We start from the raw sequence: 25,508 nt of genomic DNA, 5'->3' as shown, positions 1-25,508 counted from the left end.
GACAAGTGCTATTATCTCATTATCTTATTATAGGAGCGATGGAGGACCATTTATTCAGTCTGTGACATTCACAGAGACCAGTGACATTCGTTGAGGCACAGCTGTGTTGTTTCACTGAAACGTTTCAGCTCAACAAATGGCAGGATGCAGCAGAAGAGGCAGCCAAAACTGATTCAGGAGGTGAACTGATTATAGCGATGAAACGTTGGCTAACTGGGGAGCAGGAAGACAGTTTGAACATCCAGCGAGCATGACTTCTGGATCTGTCAGTGCAGGTATTCTCATTTAAAACAGACTCAGACTTATTGCTGTTATTATCATTGTTAAACAGCAACTGACGACATGCAACGACTGCTGAAAGTAGTTTTAAAGGGATAGTTCGGGTATTACCTACAGTAGATGACGGTCGGCACGCCCCCCAGTTTGGAGAAACAGACAGGAGTACCAGCACGAGAGCAAAGCAATGTACTGCTGTGGACGGGGCCAGCAGCAAAACGTATTTTAGTGACCCAAAAGAAAGGCCCACCTAAAAACATCAATATCAGTTTAAGTGTATGCTATATTTAGAATATTTTCACCGCTTTATCTTGCCGCCAGACAGCTATACAGTCTATGTTTCCGACAGGGAACTGAAGCCGTTATCTATGCTCTCACCAAATCAACCACACTATTGAAAAAAACAGTAATTTGATCTCACAGAACACAGGAGCTGCTGCTCTACCGCTGCCTTGATCGGTTAGTTTGTTTGTGTTATCGTGTGACTTTGGTTATAAATGATGATAAATGTCTTAAGGTAGGATCACATTAGCCCTCAGTCCAACAAAAAAGCCCTAACTCAGCACCGCAAAAAGGGTAATAAGGAGATGGTAAGTAGATCGACGATCACAGATTGTAAGCAGTGGAGAGTGACTACAACATACCACTACAATAACAACCCTGTCTCCCATGGCTTACATTTAAATACTATTAAATACCAATTAATTTGTGGAGGAAATGTAATTTCCGTCTGATTTGAAGTTTTTTTCCAATCTATCACTGTCGCATTCTTTCACCACACACAATTCTCAGCTGGAGGTTGTGGTGAATGGTTCACCACAACACTGGTTCACTTCCTGCATCTTGCAATTGGGATCAGGCAACCAAAAGTCTTTGGTTAAGGGTTCGTGATTTTGGTGAACCTATAATCCTGCAAGTTATCCTGTCTTGTTCTTCAAGTCACTGTTGACAAGGAAAATTCCTAACAACATTGTCACACACACAGATTCTGCGTTCACATGGATCATGGATGTATTAAGAGAACTGGATACAGCGTTGGAGGCGGGGCCCTGTTCATTCCTATGAAAGTTGCTCAGTGGCTCATGATGCCAAATAGGCTTGACTTCCGACTGGAAAGGTACCCGGATCTTACGGCAGTCTTCCGCATCCATTGGGCCTATGGAGCAGGCGCAGTAGCGACCGCTCGGTCACATGGCTCGGTCACGGGTCACAGCCGTCACGCTGTCGTCACGGCTTGATAACTCCGCCTCCCAGTCCTCGCTCCAGCCTTGGTCGAACCCAACGGCTATTGTCTGACGATGGTTTAGGGTTTTATTGGTTTAAAATTAGCTTGTAAACTGGCTACTTGTGAAACAATCCGGTCGTCTCTCAACTCAAACTCCAGTCTCGCATCAGGTTTAAGTTTCACAGGTCGACACTGAGGACGTGCAGAGACAGTTGATCATTGCTGGACAGAAAAAAGTTGAGTGGTTGTGTTTTTTTACCAGGGTGACGACTTTGATTAAACAACGTAGATAACGTGAGAATCACTAATTAATAACTTCATTAAAACACCTACTTATTAAGATCACATTCACATCTGAAAAGAAGTATGCCATCATGGTTCATTTTGAATCAAGGACTCTTTTCATTGTATGTGATAAAAAAGTAAACTTTAATTTTCCCATTAATGTTCAGTCACCTCTGGAAGCTGTGTTAATGTTGTAGAGAAGCAGTTGTGGTGAATAATCTCTGACAGAAGAAGGCGGTTACTGTGACCCACAGGAGGACAATAGGCAGCTCTTATGTGTTTGGCTGTCAGCCGGGGAATGCTTGATGGTGGTGTTGACCTTGTCAGAATGATACCCAGGGGACATGGAGAGGAGCAAGCGGAGGAGGGGCTGAACCCCTCATTTACCTCCCCTTTTATTTCTTCTCATTTGCATTCATAAGCTTTTAAATCCTCCTCTATCTCTGTTTGCATTTACTCTTAACCCTCGCTCTCGTTCTCAATAGCACTTGATATTTTACAACATTTTAAAACCCGACCATCTCCCAAAGACGCACTTGGTGGTAAGTAGTAAATCAATAGTGCACAAGTTCGTAAGTGTGGAAAGAGCTGACCAATCAAATCACCTCTTCTCCTTCCCTGATAGAGCTCTGCATCATGGCATGCTGACAATTTTGTGATGAGGAAAGCAGCCTAGAATTAATCCACTTCTCCCAAAAGAAAACTGACTTCCTTGTGCAGAAACATAATGCACATTAAATTAAAGAGCACACAAGCTGCCAAAGTCCTTCAAGAACCATTGCTCAACGCATGAAAATCATAATCATAATAATTTCACCACATGATGATCCAAAGAGAATCAGTGGCAGATTGCAGGGTGTATTTGGCTACCACCCAGAGCAAGTTCCTGATATATCACAGGAGGATGCAGCTGCCTCCACAATCTCCACTCTGTGCGTCACAGTGCACACTCACAGTTCTGTGTCGGATGTCAATCATTTACACTACTAGTTTAAAACGTGCCTGTTTGGAACAGTACGATTGCTTGGCCTCCGGTACTGCTGCTTTCTCGAGAACCACGCATCCACAACTTCACACTGCACTTCCTTGGGTCCTCAGCAATACACCCACCAAGTGTGAAGTCGATCAGACGAACGGTTGTCAAGAAAATCAAACACACAGACAAAAACAGACTCCTTCCATTTTAGTTAGATATCTATGTGTAAAAAATATTTTCTTTTCATGTTTTTCATATTTAAAAAAAATCTAAATGACATGATCATCCATAAAAAGCATTGATATGCCTTTGAAAAGGGTCTGCTCCTGTCTGCATGTGCTGGAAAAAACACAAAAATAGCACAGAGCCTTTGAAACTCTGTGTGCATCATGGATCGTACAGCTCTCCTCTTAAACAAAGGAAAATGTAACCATGTTCATATATTGCTGTGTTGAACCTGAAATTCGATTTTGAATTAATCACATTAATTTAAAAAAATCAATGTAGTATTGACCAAATTTATATTAGATACTGTATGTAATCAATCAACTGCATCATCTTTATCAAATCACAGGTAGTCGCCAATGACTGTCCAAGAACTAATTCTTGATAAAACCCCATAACAACCTCTTAGATTGGCCTAATCCAAATTCACCCAACAACCACATATATGTTTGTCTTGCCAAAGACTTACAGACTTACAGATTAAAATGTAACCTTATATATACAGTACATACAGTATATAGCTGTACTCCACCAGAACAACCAGTCTTTCCCTCCCTCAGTCTAGTCAGCCAGCTGTGTTACAGTATTAGTGTTCCACATCTGGTGGAGGTCAAAACCAATCTCCTTTCCCCTTCCTCCTCTTCATCCTCTCATCCACCATCGCACAGCCTTTCAATCCTCTGCTGCTCTGCCACACAGCCATTTTAAGGCTAATACTTTGCCAATGCCACATTTAGCTTTAACCTCACCAAAATAAAACAAGAATCAACTGAGCCAAAGTACAAAATAATAAATAATTATAAATAATAATAAATAAAATAATTTCTAAATATCAGGAAAGAAAAATCAACAGTAAATCAATAAATATTGGTCATGTTTAGTCATAGTGGTTATAGTAATTGTTTTAATAATAGAGCAAAAGCAAAGAAATGCGCTTTCAATATAATATGATGGGACGGGGCTAATGTGTGTGAGTAACAGCCGATATACTGTACGTGCATTTCTATTTCTATGTGTCATTCAGACACAAATAGACAAATTAGATTAAACTATCCTTGTGTCATTCTGTCTGACTTAATACGTTATAATTCAAAGAAGAATGCAAACTAATAATACTAAAAACGACATGCACAAAAGCCACAGGACTACAGCCGTCCTAGCAGCTCTGTTAGACTGTAGGCACAGCAGTTCTTTGAGTTAAATGGTAACGTCAGTATACTAACATGCTCACAATGACAATATTGACAAGCTGATGTTTAGCAGGTATAATGTTCACCATGTTCGCCATCTTATTTTAGCTTGTTAGCAGATATTTGGTTATAAATCATTACTGTCTGAACCAAATTTTAATGGCAATCCATCAAACAGTTTTTGAGATATTTCAGTCTGGACCAAAGTGGCGCATCGACAAACTGACATCATCATACATACTGTAGAGGTGCACCATTAGTGCGACTAACAAACCAACTAACACTAAAGTGTTTTAAGTGTTGCTAACCCAGAAAATGTGGAGCAGAAGTTATTCTCCATACAGAGCAGAAAGCCTTTCAAATTGCTATATGAAAACCATCAATATTTATGGCTTAAGGTTCAGTGCTCACACATGTCCGGTGCAGCTGTGCAAAAGCCTGCTTCATCTCCATGAGTCGGCACCTTTTACATACTCGTAAACTTTTGAACTGAGTGTCTGTTATGAACCATAAAATGCATTACGAATACATTACTATATAATGTGAAGCTCAAGTTCAACTTTATGTTCCCTTATTTATCAATAAATCAAAAGCAAATCCCTGCAGGGAGAGAAAGAGCTACTTCAAACGCTTCATCTCCTTCCTCACTATGATGAGGCCCTTCACAGTTTGCCACCCAACCAGAGCACAACACTCACTGTCACATCCTCTCTGCAGAGAAGTAGATTCCTCCCCGGTCGTCTTAGATAAACCGTAGCACGGATCAGTGGCTACAGCCAGAACTGCCTGAATGAGCTCCAAGAGGAAGGACGAAGCATCGTTTTATCACCCTGACTTTTCCTCGTGGGGGTTAGCTTCTGAGGAGAGAGCGGCGAGGCAACAAAAGAGCTGCAGGGCAAAGAAGAACAGCCCCTCTAATCAATAATTGATCAGGGCATCTTCCATATTAATAAATAAAGAAGGTAGGTACATCGAAGAGGGCGTAATTGTCATAAAACAAGTGCAAATTAGGTTTGTTGGAGATGATAAATCTATTACGGACTATCATGGGATGTTTCTGTGAGGATTGCTGTTACACTACACTACAGCAGAATGGTACAGAAGCTGACAAATGCATAGAAGCTGGCATACACACACACATAAGACATATAATCATAAGCGTATAATCTGCTGTTTAATTTATTGGGCTTCCTAATGAATGAGCAGCCGCTTGTAACCATGGTAACGAAGCTCATTGTTCCACTATAGGATGTCCACACACACACTCTCTTCAGAGCTCTGGCATCAGCACTCATTTTGTTTCCAGAAATAGATCACAAATACCCTCACACACACACACACACACAGTAGTGCCATACTGGGTTAACTACAGCTACACACACACACAGGCTTTCTGCAGAGTATGTCTGCCAGAAGAGAGGAAGTGTAGTAGAGTGTGCATTAACCTACATTCAACGCACAAGTCCAGCAGCACAGCCTTGAGTTACACTCTGCCAGAGTGTGTGTGTTTTATGTACTCATGACATTGTGAGGAACACTGTCATATTACAGGCACTGAGCTCCCATGTGTGAACATAAATCCAGTCACCACAAGGTTAATCATTTATTTTAGGGGTAAGACGTGGTTTTAGGGATACGGTTAGAATTAAAATTAGGTGCCACATCCTACACATCCAGAAGTGTCATACTGCCGGAAAGCACCGGAACGACGCTCCGCTATTTTTTTTATCCATGTGAGGAAGTAGAATATTCACAGTTAATCCGGTTGAAAACCATATAAATGTTTTTAAGCGCTTTAAGATCGAATTATTACTAAAGCGTATGCCGTGCAAGAGTGTCAATAAAAACAAATGGAACAGTCAAAGTTGTCATATTGATAATTAAGTAGGGCTGGGTGATATGACCAAAATCTTCTATCCCAATATAGGTCATCTCAATAACAATATATATCAGGATATAGCATGTTTTCTAGAAATTTTATGAATAAATAGTCTATATGAAATAACCACATGGTAAAGCCCATTTTTTTGTATACTCCTGTGTGAATTAAATACTTGACAAGTGAAAAATATTTTCTCATTTAAGAACTTGAGTGTAAAATCAACATAGCAGTTTTAAGTGAAAATATGGAGAAAAAAAAAGACATAAATATAGGCCTAGCCTATATCATGATTCAAGATTCAAGATTCAAGAGTTTTATTTGCCATTTGCACCTAAGTACATTGGAATTCTGAGCAGTTTACACCGAGTCCGCTTTAAGAAAAGAAAAAAGGTAGAAAAGGCACAAGGTAATTACAGTACAAAATAAGTAGCACATTCAACTCAACACAATAAATAAATAAATTATTAAAATATAAAACGCCCTCAGTGTAGTCAATAAATAAACTAAACTACCCTCTGTATAGGAACGATACCCCCAGAATACAAATATACAGTGTATATATATATATAATATAATATAATAGAAAAGATATAGAAAAATATGTATGATAGAATTTTTATATTGCTTTGACATATGATATATTGTCATATTGCCCCGCCCTACATTTTAAGGTGTGTTGATTGATTCGCGACGTCAACACATGCATTAAGTAACATGTAAGAAAACATTCCTTAAAAGTTGCCAGTAGCTGCCGGTAGCCTTTGAGCGGCACAGTGAATTAGATCATTTTTTCTCAGTCTACAGCTAGATAACTGTTAACTAGTAAAGGCAGCAAAACATTCTTCCATTTTTTTGTTTTTGTAAGTAAGTACATAGTGTACTACATGGAAGTGTACTAACGGTAGTATCCCAATTGAGACACTGCTATTGTCTTTATTATTCTGTGCATACTTCATCCTTTTCAAAACACTGCACCTACATTAGTCATAATGCAACTCGACTGCTGACAGTATGGTCAGAGATTTGGGTGTGTTATGCTAATAGCGGCTAATGTAGCCTCAAGCAGAGATGACGAGCGGTCTACAGAGGTCTGGTGAGCTCACTGCTTTCTAACTCCACGCTATTCACATCCAATAAACCATCAACAGTCCTGGTTATTCTGAAAAAGAAAACGTGCACATCCATATCTGAAGCTAATAAGAGACTTTGAGAGGCTGATGAATGGAAGAGGTACAAAAACACAGTTTGACTGAAAGTCAACAGAATGTCCTCACAAGTGCTACAAATTAGAGAGTGTTTGTGTGTGTGTTGTTGAGCCTGAGGTAACAGGCGAGTAAGGCTGACCTGTCATGGTCGGCGAGCTGTCATCTGGAATGAGGTTAGTCAGCCACAGCCAGTCGGCACAGTTCAGCCCTCGCTCTAAATTACCTCAGTAACGGCGTCTCTGGGAGATGAAAGCACCTATTTCTGCTGATAAAATTGTAGTAATTTCTTGTTATGCAGCCTGAGGCGCTGAATACAATTTCAAAGGACGTATTAGATATTAGACAGAAGAAACTCCTCGTTACACTGAAATTAGATCAGTGTTTCATCTTGTGCTCTTATTAGGACATGACATGAGGTTACCTGGCTTTTCTAATATGTACGTGTCATCATTAAAACTCAAACATGAACAGACTGTATGATAAAATGACCATAATATACAGTATCTGTAGGAAGTAGGATCTGATGGGGATGTTACTGGAGCATGAGTCACTTTCCGAACTCGCTTTCTGACTTGTAGTCTGACTGAGATCAAAAGCTGCTTCTCCGCTTTTATATCACAACCTTCCTCCCACTGCGTCTTGAAAGAGAAATAAGCATGAGCACATTTACAACTCTCAGACTGCCCTACTCTCAGCAGACTTTTCTAGGGAGCGGGATTGATAACATTTTGTTGATACCAATGCCATTATCAATTCTGCTTATTCTTTATCGATTCCTTTATTGATTCCTGAAAAAAACGTAGGCCTACACAGCTGTTTTTTTAATCTCTGTGTCTGAACACAGTGTAGGTAACATGTTAAAATACCATAAAGGGAGCAGGAGGTCCCATCCCTCCCCACAGAGAAACAGGGCACAGCGAGCACAAAGTCCACGGCCCTGGGAAGCGGCGAGGTCCAGGGCGAGGGGTGCTATCACCTTCACCCCGGGCCTTTCAAAGCCGACCAAGAGCAAGCATGGATATAAAAGGACAACTGGAAACAGCGTCGGAGGCGGGCTCCCTTTAATTCCTATGGAAGTTGCTCAGTGGCGCATGAAGCCAAAATGGCTCGACTGCCAAGTGATAAAGTACCTGTATCTTCTGGCGATCTTCCACATCCATTGTGCCCATAGAGCAGACGCAGTAGCGTTTTCTTTAACCGCGCCTCCCAGCCCTCACTCCAGCCTTCAGTCTGGGTCTCATTCACATGAACGAAGGAAGGAAAATAGCTCTGGATTTAGCTACTAGTGCATTTTACAACTTTTAGGACCTAATGATTTAAATAAGGGCTTTTCAAGTGTTCATACTGGGAGGTTGATTCACCTCAAAAAGAAGAATCTGCTGATTTTCAGACGTCTCTTTCCCAATGTAAGTGTATGGGAAAAAAAAAAAAGAAGCTTGGCACACTTCCTGGGGGCTTGAGAGCCAGTCACGGAACAACGCCACAGTAGAAATGCGCCTGGTGAGGGTCAGACAGTGCCAGGGAGAGGTCCCAGTGGACGTCCCTGACCCGCCCGAGTTCAATCCCCCAGGCAAACTGCGCTGAGAGGTGTACAAATATTTTTGGTTCATTATGAAACTTTGGCAGGCCTACGTCTAGGTAATCCAGCAGACGCAGAGTTTGACATCATGACGCATGACCTTTTGCAACGCACAACTGTCAGAAAAACATACCGGCATCAATAAAAGGAATTGATAACCTCGGAGGCAAACAAATCTGATGGATCGGACAATTTGGAACCAGTTCTCCATGCCCATCCTTTCTCTTTTCCTCAGTCATGTATTGAAACAATGTGATTCTGTGATGTTATACTCAAATGCATAGATGTATTATAGATCTAGCAAATATTCAATAATTCAATGCAGTATCATTATAAGCGCAGTGAGTTTCCGATCCACATACAAGCTTCATAAACCACATCACAGATCAAAACAAACGGGCCGCAAGCAGCTCAGATAGTAACATGCTTGTCAAAATGTTTTGTCAGAGTCTCCGCGGACGAGAAAACAAGCGAGACAAAATGTTTACTGTCAATATTAAATGATGTAACATGAGAGGAATTGACAAATCTGGCGAGGGAAAACTAAATCTGATTTCAGCGTATACACTGGAGATGCATTTTAAAGACACCAGCGAATGTAAACGATTCATATCTCAAACATGACACATGTAAATGCCACTGTGGAGACGGGATACACAGTATTATCTTTGTCGTAATTATTCATCTTCTTTCCCCGTGATTGACGGCGGAACTGTGTCACAGATCTCAAGTCGGTGAATCTGAAGTGTGTTTCCCAGGATCAACAATAGTTGGTACAAAGCGGCCTTCCTGCCACACCAACTGTGATGATGGTGACTCACGTTACTACACCAGAATACATCGACATCATCTGCCCACTGACCAACTGGTTTTCTCTCTTTCTCTTTACCACACAGGATGTCACATTAAAAAAGTTATGTTTTTAAGATCTTTAGTGCTAATTTGACATTTACATGTTACCCTCTTTTGCAAATCAAAATCTCAGCTGAATGATCCCATATATGAAGGATGAATTATTAAAAAAAAACTACCAATGAATCTGAAGCACTCACAGGAGATGAAAGATGATTTCCAGCAGGTGACTGAGGAAATAAGAGAACTTTGTGTCACCGTCTAAAGCAGCAGAAAACAACCCTTCAGGTTTAGAAACTTTTCCCAGCAGAACAACTTGAAGGTAAATCAGGTGACAGAAGGAAGGAGAGACTTGATTCTAAGTGGCCTCCTGTCGGAGCAGCTCAAACTACCGAGGGAGCAATTAAATGTTGGTGCTGTGTACAGATCCCACATCATTCCTCACTCAGTAGTAATGGTCACATCTTTGAGGTACCACACAGACATTTTAAAAAGTCACCAGGGCAAAGGAGAAGAACGTCTTGGGGAAAAGGATCTATTTTGATCAAGACTTATCTGCTAACATACAGAAAGATACAAGCCTACACTTGCCCAAAAAATGCAATTACAAGAGAGGCTGATATATTGAATCACATATTGTTTAGCCAGCCAAGTTGAAGGTGTTTGGAAGCAAGAGAGCACAAGGATTTGCAATATCCAGGAGGGGGATGTGAAAGGTGTTTATCCAACACAATGGAGCCAATAAAGGGCAACCCAGGCGAAAGAAATTCTGGAAACATAATTTCTGACTGGATTATGTTCAGTGGCAACGTTTTCTTCCAATGCAGGTTGTGCTATATTTTTATACCACCCTGTGTTTGTGTGGGTTTCCTCCGGGTTCTCCGGTTTCCTCCCACCACCAAAACATGTATCCCCCTCCATGTCTTTACATAGCAAATAGTTGTTTGCTGATATATTAATGCTCTGAATATTATATAGAGCACCCATAACCAAGACCACAATCTTTCCCTAATCTTAACTGAGTGCTTTGAGTGGTGAAAAATAACAATAAAAAAAGCTTTATCATGCTTTGGTTGCAGTAAGGATATTGTATTGCAAGAGTAAATGCTGAAATCAAACGCAATTCAGGCAGCATTACATTTCTCTAGAGCTGTCAAAGTTAACGCAATATTAACGTGATAACGCAAATTCGTTTTAACGCCACTAATTTCTTTAACGCATTAACGATTTTTAGCTTGAGGGAAGATATCGGTATCATATGAAACTAGAAAGCCTAAGGAATCCATTGGTACCAACCAACAGCTGTTGTTGCCTGTTGGGCTGGAGTTTGCCATGTTATGATTTGAGCATATTTTTTATGCTAAATGCAGTACCTGTGAGGGTTTCTGGACAATATTTGTCATTGTTTTGTGTTGTTAAGTGATTTCCAATGATAGATATATACATATGTTTGCATAAAGCAAGCATATTTACCCACTCCCATGTTGATAAGAGTATTAAATACTTGACAAATCTCCCTTTGAGGTACATTTTGAACAGATAAAAAAAAAGTACAATTAATCGCGATTAACTATTTTAATCGATTGACAGCCCTTCATTTTCCCAAAACATGTTTGCTGCTGCAACTTAGTAGTATACAAACGTGATTTATAGTAGACAGAGTTGTGGAAAGGGAGACCTTTTAACTCAAAGCTGCATTCAAATTAAACTCACCAAGGATGCAAAATGACAGACTTAAAGGAATATGTAAATATGCTGTTTTAATGGGTGGCTGTTGAAATTACAATATGCATCTTATGGTTGAACATTAGATCACTTCCCTTCCAGCTTCCCACTCTGCAGGATTATAAGTCTTGGTAGCACAGAGAGTGCTGTTTGGGGGGCTGCTCTGACCTAACAAGAATTAGGTTTCCAAGAAACACTAATTGCTGTTTTAAGTTAATTTCTTTGACATGGCAATGGCTCAAAACATGAATTATCAGCTTCACTTCACAAATAACATTACTGCTGTCCAGCACAAATGCTTAAGCACAGATGTTAATATGACAAAAACCTAATTGGTCCCATTTCAAATCTAAAATGATCTCAAGATGACGGTGCAAACACTGAAACACACACAGCAGGAGAACCAGCAACTCTGCATTTGTGGTTTTTAATATTTAACTCAGAGCAATGAGCTAGTTGTTCTTTACTGGACTGAGCAGGGTCACACATATACACACACTGAAATACACGCGTGGACACACATATGTGTGTATGTGCTTTAAATAGACAGTGTGTTTTCTGCTTGACTGATCAGAGGAAACTGGATCAACGCGTCTTCCTCTGCATTCCCTCAGCGAAAGTTCATCCGCTTCACTTATGCATATTTATGCCTTCCGAATGTGTGTGTGCTGATGACTGTTTGTGAGTGTGAGTGTGTGTGTGTGTGTGTGTGTGTGTATCTGAGTCTCTCTGAGTGTGTTGCAGTGGGACAGTCACCCCTGGGCTGCTCTGTGATGTGCTTAGTGTTTGATTTGCAACAAATATAATGATGATCCAACTGTCTTTCCTTGAGATCTCTCTGCATTAGTGAATTGTCAAGAAGATTTATAGAGCATAAAACACACACACACACACACGCACGCACGTATGCTCAGAAATGTTATGTGCCTAATCATACGTTTATACATGTCCAAACTATCAATGCATTTGCAAAAAGCACTAAGAAATACACACTCATGCAGTTGGTTCACGTTCACTCCCCAAGGAGTTTGACATAGCGTTAATACTCAGTATACAACCCCAGGTTACACACAAACCATAAACACAACAACCGTCCTTTGCTGAATCATGGCAGCCATTCCTCAGTAGGATTTAGCGGTACAGCATCATTAATGCATAAGCAGTCCATAGTCTAATAAATGAATATCCTTTACACCTAATGGACAACATTTACAACAAAACAAACGCCAAGCAATCACCCAACGATCCTCTTCTTGAGCTACAGTGGCCTGGAAGGGTCTTAATGGTGGAGATTTACTTATTTAGAAGTACTGTCCATAATGTGAGATTTAAAATCCACAAATTTGACCAACTGATCAGGTAGTTAATGGGTTTAATTACAAAAAAATATATCTTGTGTTTTGATCAGTAGCAATTTGCAGCGTAATATGAATATTGTGAAAATTGTGAAGAACAATGGGAGGAGGATATCTGGAATTAGCCAGAGCTATGCAATTACATCCTTATCAAGATCAATGAGGATTACTCCACAGAGTCATATATTAAATACAATTTAGAGAGAAGACAAAGGTCCTTGAATGCTCAGTTAAGAACTGGTTTCTCTTACCTCTGACAACTGAGGTAGGCAGATATAAATGTGTTCATGTAAAGCAGTGCTTGTGGGTTTTTTTTGAGGCCTTTGAAAAAAAAAAAACAGTTAAAGAATTATGCTTTGGTTATTCAAATGTATTGTTATTGTTATGTGTTATGGCAAAATGACAGCTAAGTACCCTGAATCTTTATTGTTGGATATTTCTGTTATGCAACTTACTAGAACCGGACTGATACCATCAACCGATATTAATTGTATTGTATCGTGTTGCCATATACTATATCGGCCGAGAAGTAACAAACAATTACAGAAAAGAAATGTGAAAGGCAGGTTTCAGGTAGATTTCAGGAAGCTGCAACCTCCAGGTCTGAAAAGTGAAGCCAATGCAGAAGTGCCTTAAACTTGCATTCTTTCTAACAGCCAGCAGGGGGCGACTCCTCTGGTTGCAGAAAGAAGTCTTATTGTATAGAAGTCTATGAGAAAACGACCCTACTTCTCTCTTGATGTATTACCTCAGTAAACATGAGTTTATGGTCTCAATCACTAGTTTCAAGTCTTCTTCAATACAGCATGATGTTCATTTAGTAAATTATGGTCCAATTTAGAGTCAAATAGACCATAAAGCAGGGTTTGCTTTAGCGTGTGGCTACTTTTTGATTGACAGGTCGCTACCACGGCGTTGGCCGGTTTGGGTGTTGTCCATGTTTGCGTTTTACAACTTAAACCCTTTCACAGTGTGTTTTTACTTCATGAAAATTAATTGTAACATTTTGGTCGCCTAAAAATGTCTTATTCAGCATTCGGTTGTACTTAGCTCCACCCTCTCGTGTCACTTCTGGTTCCAAAAATTGCCAAACTTGAGGCTTCAAAACACCAGTCTCCGTAGTCGGTGACTACGTCCACTTGTTATACACAATCTATGGTCACCAGAGAGCAAGTTTATTTTTTATTTTCTTTTATTAAATGTCTCGCACTTGATATCCCGGTCATCTTTACTTAATCACCAAATCCAATCATCATCAGAAATATTCTCAAATATCCATATTAGCAACTGCCTCAGAAATTCAGCATCAGTCAGTCTCTCTTAATTGGATTTTTTGAAATGTTTTATTTCTTAATATGTGGAACTGATTAAGGTTTTGTTATGTGATCATTTTGGTTTTCTAGTGTCTCGTAAGCCCATACATGCTTTAACACTCAATACAATACAAGCCAAAAACACTCAATATCTGGTCTTTCCTGAGAAAAATCCTTTTGGTGCACAGAAGCAGAAGCGTTTTGTTTTAAATCAATAGAAGAAGGAGGAGGAGGAGAATGAAAGGGTTGCTAAGAAGATGCAGCAACCCACTGATACAGAATGAATAAAATAAAGGAACAGAGTGCCGCCCACCTAAATAAAAACCAGTTCTGAATGACACATCAAAAACTCAACAGCCATCTCAGTTCATGATGCTCGGAGGCTGCTCAAGTGCAGACCGAGAGGGAGGAAGACAGCCAGTCATCGATCTCCCTCAACACGAAGGACACCATATTAACCAAGTGGAGGCCATCTCTTATTCATACGCAGCTCATTACTTATCAACGCCCTCTCACTCCTGTACTCTGATGGGATTTTCACGGTCCATTTATGGGACGGGGCAAAAGAGGTAAAGATGGAAGAAGGGCGGGTGGAAGAGCTGGGTAAATGAGGGGGGGAGGAGAGAGAGTAAATAAGAGACAGAGAGGTAAAGGGAGGTATAGAGAAGGTGAATGATGAGTGAAAGTGAAGAGAAGAAGGCAAAAGAGGCTGAAATGTGTGACAGATAAATGACTGGAGGCTTCCAATCACACAGAAAACAAGAGACACAGACCGAGAGATTAGTCCCAATGACCCACTTAGCAGGAGACAGACAAAAATGGCTTTTAATTTACACTTATCATGATAATGATGGCCTTATGAAATGCTGTATTAAACACAGGAAGTAGTCCTGCAGCCTGTTAAATATTAGTACTAGTATAGCTTTTCCCTTAAACCCTTTTGATTCCTGCCCCGGGGCCTTTTTCCCCACCATAATCTCAGAAATATGGTAATGATATTGTTAAAATGCTACACATATCGCCCCCTTTGTGCTATCAAGTTTTCAATTTTGCAAGTTTTCAATTTTAACAGCAAAGTCAGATCACAGTGTAACCTCAGAGGAGTGAACTTGAGTTGACCCCAACCCCCCATAGCACACTTTTAAATTAATGAAAGAGTCATTAAAAAATGAATTAAATCATAAATCACTTTAATCATCCTTTAATGAAGTGATTTTTGGCAGGCAGAGGGGGAGAGTCAAGAAGGGATGAGGTTGGATGGCGAAACATGGTGTTATCTCCTGGCTTTAGCCAAATTTTGTTCCAGACTGTGCAGAGAATTAATTGTTTTTTTTATCTTTGTGTCATAAATGCTTAACTATGCTTTAAATGAATATAAACCAGATCCAGAGTGCTGCATTTTCTTAAACCTTTGTGAAAACATGTACTGTATAATATTGGAGAAATCAGACATTTCAGGCAAAGTTAGCATACTTTAGAGTTAAACAACCAGCCCGATTTTTTATCACCAGTACACCCGAATATTTCAGGGTTTCCTCGAGGCATTTCATGGAAAACTAACACTTTTAATTCATCATAGTAAATGCAAAAGAAAATGGGACACATTTTCCATTCCTCCTAAATCACACAGCTCAATCGGTTTACCTCCTGAATATGTTTTAATCTGCCAACATCAACAGCTCGAGGGGAGAGTAGCGTTTTCAACTAAAGATTTTTGGCTCCTATAAAAGCGAGATATTGAGCTTATGATTTAGAGCCATACTTTTGTTTAATATGCCGTCGCTTGAGGAAGTACTGAGATCTAAGTAAAAGTAGAAGTACCTCAATGATAAAATACCCCATTACAAGTAAAAGTCCTGCATTCAAAATCCTACTTAAAGGACCAGTGTGTAACATTTCAGGGATCTAATAGTAGAAATGGAATATAATGTTATGTTAACTATGTTTTCATTAGTGTATAATCACCTGAAACTAAGAATTGTTGTGTTTTTGTTAGCTTAGAATAAGCCCTTCATATCTACACAAGGAGCGGGTCCTCTTATCGGAGTCCACAATGTTTCTACAGTCGCCCAGAACGGACAAACCAAACACTGGCTCTAGAGAGAGCCTTTCACGTTTTTACGTTACCTGAAGGCCACCGTAGTTCTCCGACACGCTTGTGAAACTGCAGTAATGTGAGCCGCAGAGTGAAAACCGTGGTACAGCCAGCCGCTGTCTGACTTCCGTTGCTCCTAAAGTAGTGTTATTATGATGAGGATGGCCTCTTAGGGAGGTGAACGGCGTTACCGCGGTTTTGCACTCGGCGGCTCGCGTCACCGCAGTCTTGGAAAGGGAGGAGCGAGAGGAGAGGTACTCAATTGGTTGCAATCTGCAACCACACCACTAGATGCCACCAAATCCTCCACACTGTACCTTTCAGTAAAAGTACATAAGTATTAGCAGCAAAATGTACTGAAAAGTAAAAGTACTCATTATGAAAAATGTCGCCATTCAGAGCGTTATATTTATTGTATAGTTTATTTTATAGAAATATTATTAAGGATAATAAACATGAGAGCACTGTTAAATTGTTTATAAAAAAAAACTTTATACCGTTGGCATATTAAACTGATCATCTGTTATACATATCAAATCTTAATCTGAAAAGCAGTAGGTAACCATGGCGATGGAATAAATGTAGTGGAGTAAAAAGTACAATATTTCCATCCTGAAATGTAGTGGAGAAGAAGTATAAAGAACATCAAATAAAATGGAAATAGTCAAGTAAAGTACAAATACAGTACTTGAGTAAATGTACTTAGTTTCTTAATATGCGTATATTTCCTTTAAACGAGGTATTCTCAAACCATATTTCTTCAAACTTGAATCAAAGCTTAGTTTTGATTCTCATCCCTGTCCTGATCCTGCCTGAGGAAATACACCAAACTCCTCTTCCCACACTACCGTCACTACTGACATCACACACACACACACACATGCAGTACATGCATGAAATAGCAACACAACGCTGTGTGACTCATAGTGCACACACACACACACCGGGGTTTTACGCCTACAGTCATTATTTCATAATGTGTGAATCAGTCAGGGTTCTCTAATTTACAATTCGCCCCACATACAGTAAACTCAACACAGGACTGGAATGTTTTTCATTTTCTGTGAGTAATATTTCCACCTCATAGTGTAGCATCCTCTCACTTCCTTTACTGAATTATTATTCACATGAAACATGACAAAGTAGTTAGCACAATTTTAAATAACCAACACAAATATGAATGCATATACTGTAAGATGATGAAGGATTTGCTTTGAAAGCTTGTACGTTGATAGCTAATAACTAGGGCTGTCAAAGTTAACGCGATAATAAAAGAAAAACTGGCCTGGCCATTTTCAAAGGGGTCCCTTAACCTCTGACCTCAAGATATGTGAGTGAAAATGGGTTCTATGGGTACCCACGAGTCTCCCCTTTACAGACATGCCCACTTTATGATCATCACATGCAGTTTGGGGCAAGTCATAGTCAAGTCAGCACACTGACACACTGACAGCTGTTGTTGCCTGTTGGGCTGCAGTTTGCCATGTTATGATTGGAGCATATTTTTCATGCTAAATGCAGTACCTGTGAGCATTTCTGGACAATATTCGTCATTGTTTTCTGTTGTTAATTGATTGCCAATAATAAATGGATACACACATTTGAATTAAGTAGGCATATTTGTCCACTCCCATGTTGATAAGAGTATTCAATACTTGACAAATCTCCCTTTAAGGTACATTTTGAACAGATGAAAAATGTGCAATTAATCGTAATTAACTGTGGACAATCATGCGATTAATCGCGATTAACTATTTTAATTGATTGACAGCCCAACTAATGACTAATATATTACTATAATAAGATAACAGTTAAAACGTTAATAACTATGATTGATATAAGCTATCAGGCACATCAGGCAATAAAGTGTGTTGAGTGTGTGGGCGTATTTCTGCTTGAAAACACACAAATGTCCCTGACAATGAGTGTGCATGTAGGCTGAGTGAGTGTGTGTGTGTGTGTGTGTGAGAGAGAGAGAGCGAGAGAGTAAACCATATAGCGTTGGGATTCAAGCCTAATTGTTAATAGCCTACTACCAAGCAATTATGGATTTGAAAGGCATTAAGGCCTTTTATTAGGCTCAGTGTTTATCTGTGTGTGTGTGTAGGCTATGTATGTGAGTGTGTGTGTGTGTGTGTGTGTTTGTGTTTGTGTGTGTAGGCTATGTGTGTGAGTGTGTGTGTGTGTGTGTGTGTGTGTAGGCTATGTGTGTGAGTGTGTGTGTGTGTGTGTGTGTAGGCTATGTGTGTGAGTGTGTGTTTGTGTGTGTAGGCTATTTGTGTGTGTGTGTGTGTGTGTGTGTGTGTCTGTGTGTAGGCTGTGTGTTTGTTTGTGTGTGTGTGTGTGTGTGTGTGTGTGTGTGTATGTGTGTGCGTGTGTCTGTGTGTAGGCTATGTGTGTGTTTGTTTATGTGTGTGTGTGTGTGTGTGTGTGTGTGTGTGTGTGTGTGTGTGTAGGCTGTGTGTTTGTTTGTGTGTGTGTGTGTGTGTGTGTGTGTGTGTGTGTGTGTGTGTGTGTGCGTGTGTCTGTGTGTAGGCTATGTGTGTGTTTGTTTATGTGTGTGTGTGTGTGTGTGTGTGTGTGTGTGTGTGTGTGTGTGTAGGCTGTGTGTGTGTGTGTGTGTGTGTGTGTGTGTGTGTGTGTGTGGGCTATGTATGTATGTGTGTGTGTGTATAGTGTGTGTGTCTGTGTCCCCTCACCTTGTGTTGTTTCCACATCATGGCCAGCGTTTTGACGTCGTGCTTGGCGTGTTTTCCCTCCTCCAAACACTTCATGCACACCGGAGCCTTGCAGCTGTAGCAGTACATGCTGAAGTTTTCCGCTTCATGATCTATGCAGGTAGCCGGTTTCCGCGCGGTAGCAGGCGGCAGCGCACCGACACCTCCACCGCCTCCACCGCCTGCAGCACCTCCTGCTGCTGCCGCTCGGTTCGGCGGCGGCACCAGGCGGTGTTTGGCTAACGGACCGCGGGACGGGTGGCACCGCTGCTGACAGGCGCTGCAGTAATACACATCGCACTGCTCGCACATCACCGTGGCATCCACCGGGTTGCGGTCGCACAGCTGGCACTTCACCGCTGTAGAAGAAGAAGCAGAAGAAGCAGCAGAGGATGCGGAGGTGCGGCGGTTCTGCTGGTACCGCGTCACGATGGCCTCCAGCAGCCGGTTCCGAGGGAAACCCCGGAGCCCCCGTTCATCCAGGGAGACGCTCCGGTGGCACAGCGGGCAGGTGAGCGAGCAGTGTCGGTGGAGGAGGTGGTGGTTGGCCGGTGGAAACACCCGCACTCCGTTTGGACTCTTGAGCTGACACGGTGTGTAGGAGCCATACCCGCTGTCCGTCTCACTGTACAGACTCATCTTGTCCATGTCCAGGTAGTCGTAGTCGGAGCTGCCGGCCGAGGCTCGGTTCTGCACCGGGGTCTCACCCTCCGGGGTCTGGACCGTGATGTTCCGGGCGCAGGCCAGGCACACATTGTGGGAGCACGGCAGCAGGATGGGGTCCTTGAAGAGGGACCCGCAGACGGGGCATTTTAACTCTTCCTCCATCGTTGTGTTGGACCTGGAGGAAGAGGAGGAGGAGAAGCAGCTACAGTGAAAACACTCCAGCACCGACTGACACGGACAGCTCTCTGTGCGTCTTTACGCATGCGCAACAGGGGGGCGGGGATTGTGGTTTGAGTTGATTGATGGAGTTAATTTAAAGGCTCTGAAACACAACACAGATCTCCTGATTGTCATGTCCTGTTATTATTCAGGCTATTAAGTATTTTGTCTTATCTGTTTTATTATAATTTATCCTATATTACATACCTGATATTTTCAGGTGGAATTTCATTCATTCATTCATTCATTCATTCATTCATTCATTCATTCATTCATTCATTCTCACAGTGCAATATCATTTTCCACTTGTGCAATTTTGTTAATAGTCTGTAAATTCAGACTATTCATTATTTTGTCTTATCTGTTTTATTATAATTTATCCTATATTATTGATGGGTATTTTATTGTTGTATTATTTTAATCTCTTCACCTCATTGCAATCCTGAATTTCTTTAAGGATCAACCATGTAAACCACTTTGCTGTATCAATAAAGTTTATTATGATGAATATAACAGAAACTTAGAAAGATGAACAGTGAACATTAAAGAAAAAACATAATATATCTTGTGTACTTTGTAATTTAGTGTTCAAATTTTGCACCCACAATTTACTTATTTCTTAATAAATACAGAATTTGAAGTAGAAAAATATTGCTATTTCTTGGACTTTATAAAAACGTGAACTCAGATTCTTGACTTAGGTTGCGTCTGAAATTCCATACCAACAGGCTATCTAGTACGCAATATGTTTTGTTTGTGTGTGTTATGTGATTATATGTTTTGTTGTTGAGCACACCAAAACAAATTCTTAATCAAGTGCAGTTGATGTGGCAATAAATTATTGAATCTTGAATAAATTTGATAGAGTAAAAGAATACTTAGAAGTATGAAGTATGAAGTAGTATACATTTTAAATTAAGTAAAGTACAAGTCCCTTGTAATTGTACTTTGGTGCAGTACTTAAGTAAATGTACTTTTCCACCACTGCAAGTCTGTTTACAAATCCTGTATACTACCCTGTATATCATTAAATAATAATACAAAATAAATGAAACTCTTAATTTCTGTTAAAGTATTTCATCCTCAGCCATGCTTAAGTTTGAAAGCCATAATTGTCAATCATTATGTCAACAGATAATAGGCCTAATGATGACCATTTATAGTGACTGCCTGATACACTGCATTTGTTCTGCCTGTCAGTCAGAGACAAATGATCACAGTGGAAAAACTAGCACATACTAAATAAAGATGAAACATAAAACTCTGAGCATTAACTAATGACTGTTAAGATCCTTGATCCTACCAGAGAGGATGGATGGGGATGGGGATTTGTGGCCCGTTCGATCCAGTAACCTTTGTGTTGTGTGACATTAGCTTTCTGTGTTAGCTCAACGTTTAATTGACCAGACAGCAGCCGTGACTGAAGTCCCTCAGGGTGCAGCATTAATCCCACTCACTGGAACAGCTCCCTGTTAGCATCCCATTACCTGAATCTGATCTGTTCTCTGTGCTGAAATGAGTGTGAACACCCATTTTTAAAACGCTATATGCACACACATGCAATTACTTTCATTGCCTCATTTAACCTTTAACATCAATCTAAGGCATTTTCACAAGTTAGAACTAGGTTTCCTCTTGTTTTAGTCATTTTTGAGGACATGTATTCATAAAAAAATAAAGGCATGCAGGGCTGTAAATCACTGCAGCTCAGTGTGATAGCTAGAGATGAAAGCTCGAGTTAAATTGTCACTATGACAGTAATGCAGAAATCATTACTCCTGAAGAAAATCCAAACGACAACAGCGCTATCCCCTTAAAATTACAGTCAAGAGGAGCGGGCTACTTTTAAGACTGCATTATATGGAAATTGAGGCTACATTTTCTCTACTTTTTTCCATTTCATGTCAAAAGTGCAGTTTTTGAATTTAACCCTGAGAATCAATACATTATTATCTTAATAATACATTATAATTTATTTGTTTATAATATTTTGTGTTATTGATCTAAATCTGCAAAGTAAATGTATCACATAAATAGCAGAATAATATTTGCCTCTGAATGAATGAATTGTGGTGGAGTAGAAGTCGCAGAAAACGTATAAAAAGTACCTCAAAAATGTACTAAAAGGTCCCATGTTGTAAAAAGTTAGATTTTCACGTCTTTTTTTATTATAAAGCAGGTTGACGTTCTATATAAATACTGTGAAAGTATCTAAATGCTCAATCCATAGAGAAATACAGACAGCCCGTATTCAGAAACGGTGCGTTTGAAACAAGCTGTCAGGATTTCAGTCCATTTGTGATGTCACAAATCTACAATATTTAGACCATTTCACAGTTTTAAACGTAAACATTCTAAATGGGTCCCAGTTTATTTCCGGTTGCAGTGTATGCAAATGACATCAAGTGACAGGAAGTAAACATGGACCCAAATTGTTGCCGAGCAACGCAATTCCGTTGTAATGCGCTAAAACGGAGCGTTTCAGACAGACGTAAATACAGGTATATTCAGACAGACAGTATGAGGAAAATAAAGTTGTTTTTTTTAACATTAAAGCATATAAACATGTTCTAGTAGAAACACAAAATACAAGTATGAACCTGAAAATTTGCATAATATGGGACCTTTAAGTACAGTATTGACTAGCTAAATGTAATTATACTTACTTCCCACCCCTGTTGATACAGTATACAAAAAAACAACAACAACACAACAACAAGGCAACAACTCGACCTACTTTGCACAGATGCAAAACCAGAAAAATACACATTTGACATACAGTGCAAGTTCACATATCCCACACAGTTAAACTAGCCTACCTGTTCTCCTCAGTTTGCTGTTAAACTGTTCAAATCACCGTTTAAATGCGCTGTCAGTTTAAATAACAGTTAGATAGCTATGTTTGCTCAATTATACCGCGTTGTCTTGCTGCTTTCGTGTTTGGTAATCCTCTTCAAATGAGTGCTGTAGAAGAAAATCCACTTCGTGGTGACAACAGTTCCTATCGTCTCCGCAGGCTGCGAACAAATGACGTCAACAGTGACGTTACTTGGCATACAGTCAATCAGCGCTGCGCATGCGCAGTGTTGTTTTCCCAGATTCACACTTGACCATGGAGCTATCTTATGGTAGATATCTATCATAGCATCACAATTAAAATACCATGAAACACTTAAATTGCAGAATAATGATTAATAACAGCAGCAACCAAGGATTTATATGGCATGCATTAATCTAGAATTATATTCATTTCTAAATTACTTACTGCCCCTAAAAGCACACTTTCTGCTGCCAGCAGGTGCATTAATGTGTACATCACTTTAATGATGCAGCTGGTTAAGGTGGGGCTAATTTGAACTAATTTACTGTATATACTAGTGGGTGACTTGTGAATTTTCCCCATGGGATTAACATCATAATTTATTTGTTGATTAAATTTCGTGTAAATAATCTGAATCTGCTAAATTACTAACTAAAGTTATCAAATAAATGTAGTGGAGTGAAAAGTGCAATATTTGAGTGTAGAAGTATTAATAGATAAAGAAAAGTACCTAAAAAATTTAATTAAGTACAGTATTTGAGTAAATGTACTTAGTTACTTTTCAACACTGTTAAAAAATATATAAAAGTAGGCTAATAGATAACTACACCTTTTAAAATGTCACTATATTGTAAGTAAAGCACTGTTAGTGTCTAGCCAGTAGTCAGTGGTGAGTTTCACACTCATAAAAGCATTCATTTGAGTGCAAAATGTGTCTTTTTTCCACAAACAATTCAATTTCATAAAAGAGGTATTAGTCTGAGTACAGTGTTCATTTTTTGTTAACACATTTTTACAAATTAAATGCATTTAAGTTGTTCTGAAGGACCAAACTGATCAAATTTTATTTTTTATTCCTCACTTGATAAAAACATGACTGGACGACTTGTTGCTCCAGGCTCAAGTTACTATCCAAGATAACACCCAGATTTTTCTGTGACGTGTTTGGTTGTACCAGTAACATCTTTTTTAAATAATGAATATATGTTATGATTATTATTTCTTAAGGTAGCCTAGTAGTCAGGCAGATCTTACCACTGAAGTAACTTTAGGGTCAAGTGTTGGTATGAACAAACTGTTCTTTCTGCCCCTTCAGGAGGATTAGAATTACTATAACCAGACTTGAGAGTGTTGACTGAATGAATTCCTCTGGAATAATCCCAACAGCTTGACGCTTCTTCTTCTTCTCTGAGGATAAGCTGATAACTTCACCCAAGGCTTTCCTCGAGCCCCAGATCACATCAGTGATTATAATGAGATGAGCTGTGCAGCAGAGAGAACAATCATGTGTTGAATCATGAACGGGGTCTAAAAATATCTGCGTCTGCCATCGTGGCACGCCGGCCTGTCGCTGCTGGGAAATGATTTACACACAGAGAGAGAAGAGCAATTGTTTTTATGTTGTAACAACACACGTCAAATTGGTTTAACTGGGTTTAACTGCAGGAACAACTGCAAGGCAGACATGGCAGATGATGAATTTAGAATTTTCTTGCAAAACAGGATGTTGAATGCACAGATTTTTTGGGGGAAATGACCAAAAATATTTTAGGATGTTTCCCAGGACGTACACTAAAACCATAAACAGTATTAATAAAACATTATTGAAAAACATGAAAATAACTAATAAAACTATTGTATTGAAAATAACTAATACTACTATTGTAGTATTAGTTATTTTCATTAAAAAGATCACAAAAGGTTTCCTGAACATCTTTAACTCAACCTTCATATTCAAAATGTCCTGATTCTGAGCTGCCACAAGAGGGCAATGTAGCCCTGAAACAAGGATCAAGAAATGAATTGTATTGTTGTGCAGGTACTGCAGATGCTTCAGTCTCTCTCTGTATCCATTAAAGATTTGCTGTCTTCCACTAGTGTAAAAAAATAAATAGGCCAGCCAATAATTATCGGTCTGCCAAATATTAATCTGAGGATTAGATTCATCAAATCCTCTGCAGCCTTGATTTTTCATTCATCAGTATCCAAATTGTAGGACCCTCTGTGAGGGTGCAGAGCCATTATAGGTACAATAATGGAGTAAAAAATGTGGAGTGTATTCAAAATAAGACATTTTGACTCGTCATAACAGGAAAAGCACAGGTGGAACTAATAACATGAATTGTTGGAATCCCTTCCAGCCATTACTGTTTCATCATCATTAATGTTATTAGTCCACCCTCCCTGATATGACAAGTCAAAATGACTGCTGTAAAAAGGTCTATGAATCTGATTCATACACAACATGAGACTTTTGTCAAGGAATAAAAGAAAAACCGGGGATCCTTTTCAAGCAAACACATCAGTCAGATTTATATCTTGCTCTCAAGTTCCCTGTCAATACAGCAGGAGAGACGTGTTTCTGTCTGGGAAAGGTTTAATCCAATATCATTGATGTGAAGTGAAAACATCAATGCATATCGTCATCTTTAAGATAAACCTTTATTTTGAAATTCCCACTTTATATTTATTCTTTTTATTAAAAATAATTGATTTTCTTTCATTTAAATGTCTGGAAGAGTTCAGTTATAAAATCATAAAATTATATTTTAGTAGCTTTTTGTGAGGTGATATAAATGTAACCGATTGTGTTAAATGGACTTTTGATATCGTCTCGTATCGATCGCCGGCCTCTGAATTGAATCAAATCAAAATCCTATCGTGGCAGAGTTTGTAATATCAG

The 25,508-nt window shown here is 39.5% G+C and overlaps 1 protein-coding gene across 3 annotated transcripts in view; it reads right to left on the bottom strand.

Annotated features, from left to right (window-relative positions):
• trim67 (tripartite motif containing 67) overlaps positions 1 to 20,782 on the bottom strand; it is a 52,414-nt gene extending 31,632 nt beyond the window's left edge. The window contains exon 1 of one of the 3 annotated variants that reach the window (XM_074614793.1): positions 18,883 to 20,782. In XM_074614793.1, coding sequence (XP_074470894.1) covers positions 18,883 to 19,728 — 846 coding nt within the window. In that variant the 5' untranslated portion in view covers positions 19,729 to 20,782. The remainder of the gene's footprint in view (positions 1 to 18,882) is intronic. The other 2 variants (XM_074614791.1, XM_074614792.1) reach the window with 2 other exon arrangements.
• Positions 20,783 to 25,508: the final 4,726 nt, after the last annotated feature.

The sequence above is a fragment of the Sebastes fasciatus genome, chromosome 18 (genome assembly GCF_043250625.1).
Source record: "Sebastes fasciatus isolate fSebFas1 chromosome 18, fSebFas1.pri, whole genome shotgun sequence".
In the NCBI taxonomy this organism is placed as follows: domain Eukaryota; kingdom Metazoa; phylum Chordata; class Actinopteri; order Perciformes; family Sebastidae; genus Sebastes; species Sebastes fasciatus.
Note: the sequence above shows the minus strand (reverse complement) of the source record. Positions and strands in the feature narration are given on the sequence as shown.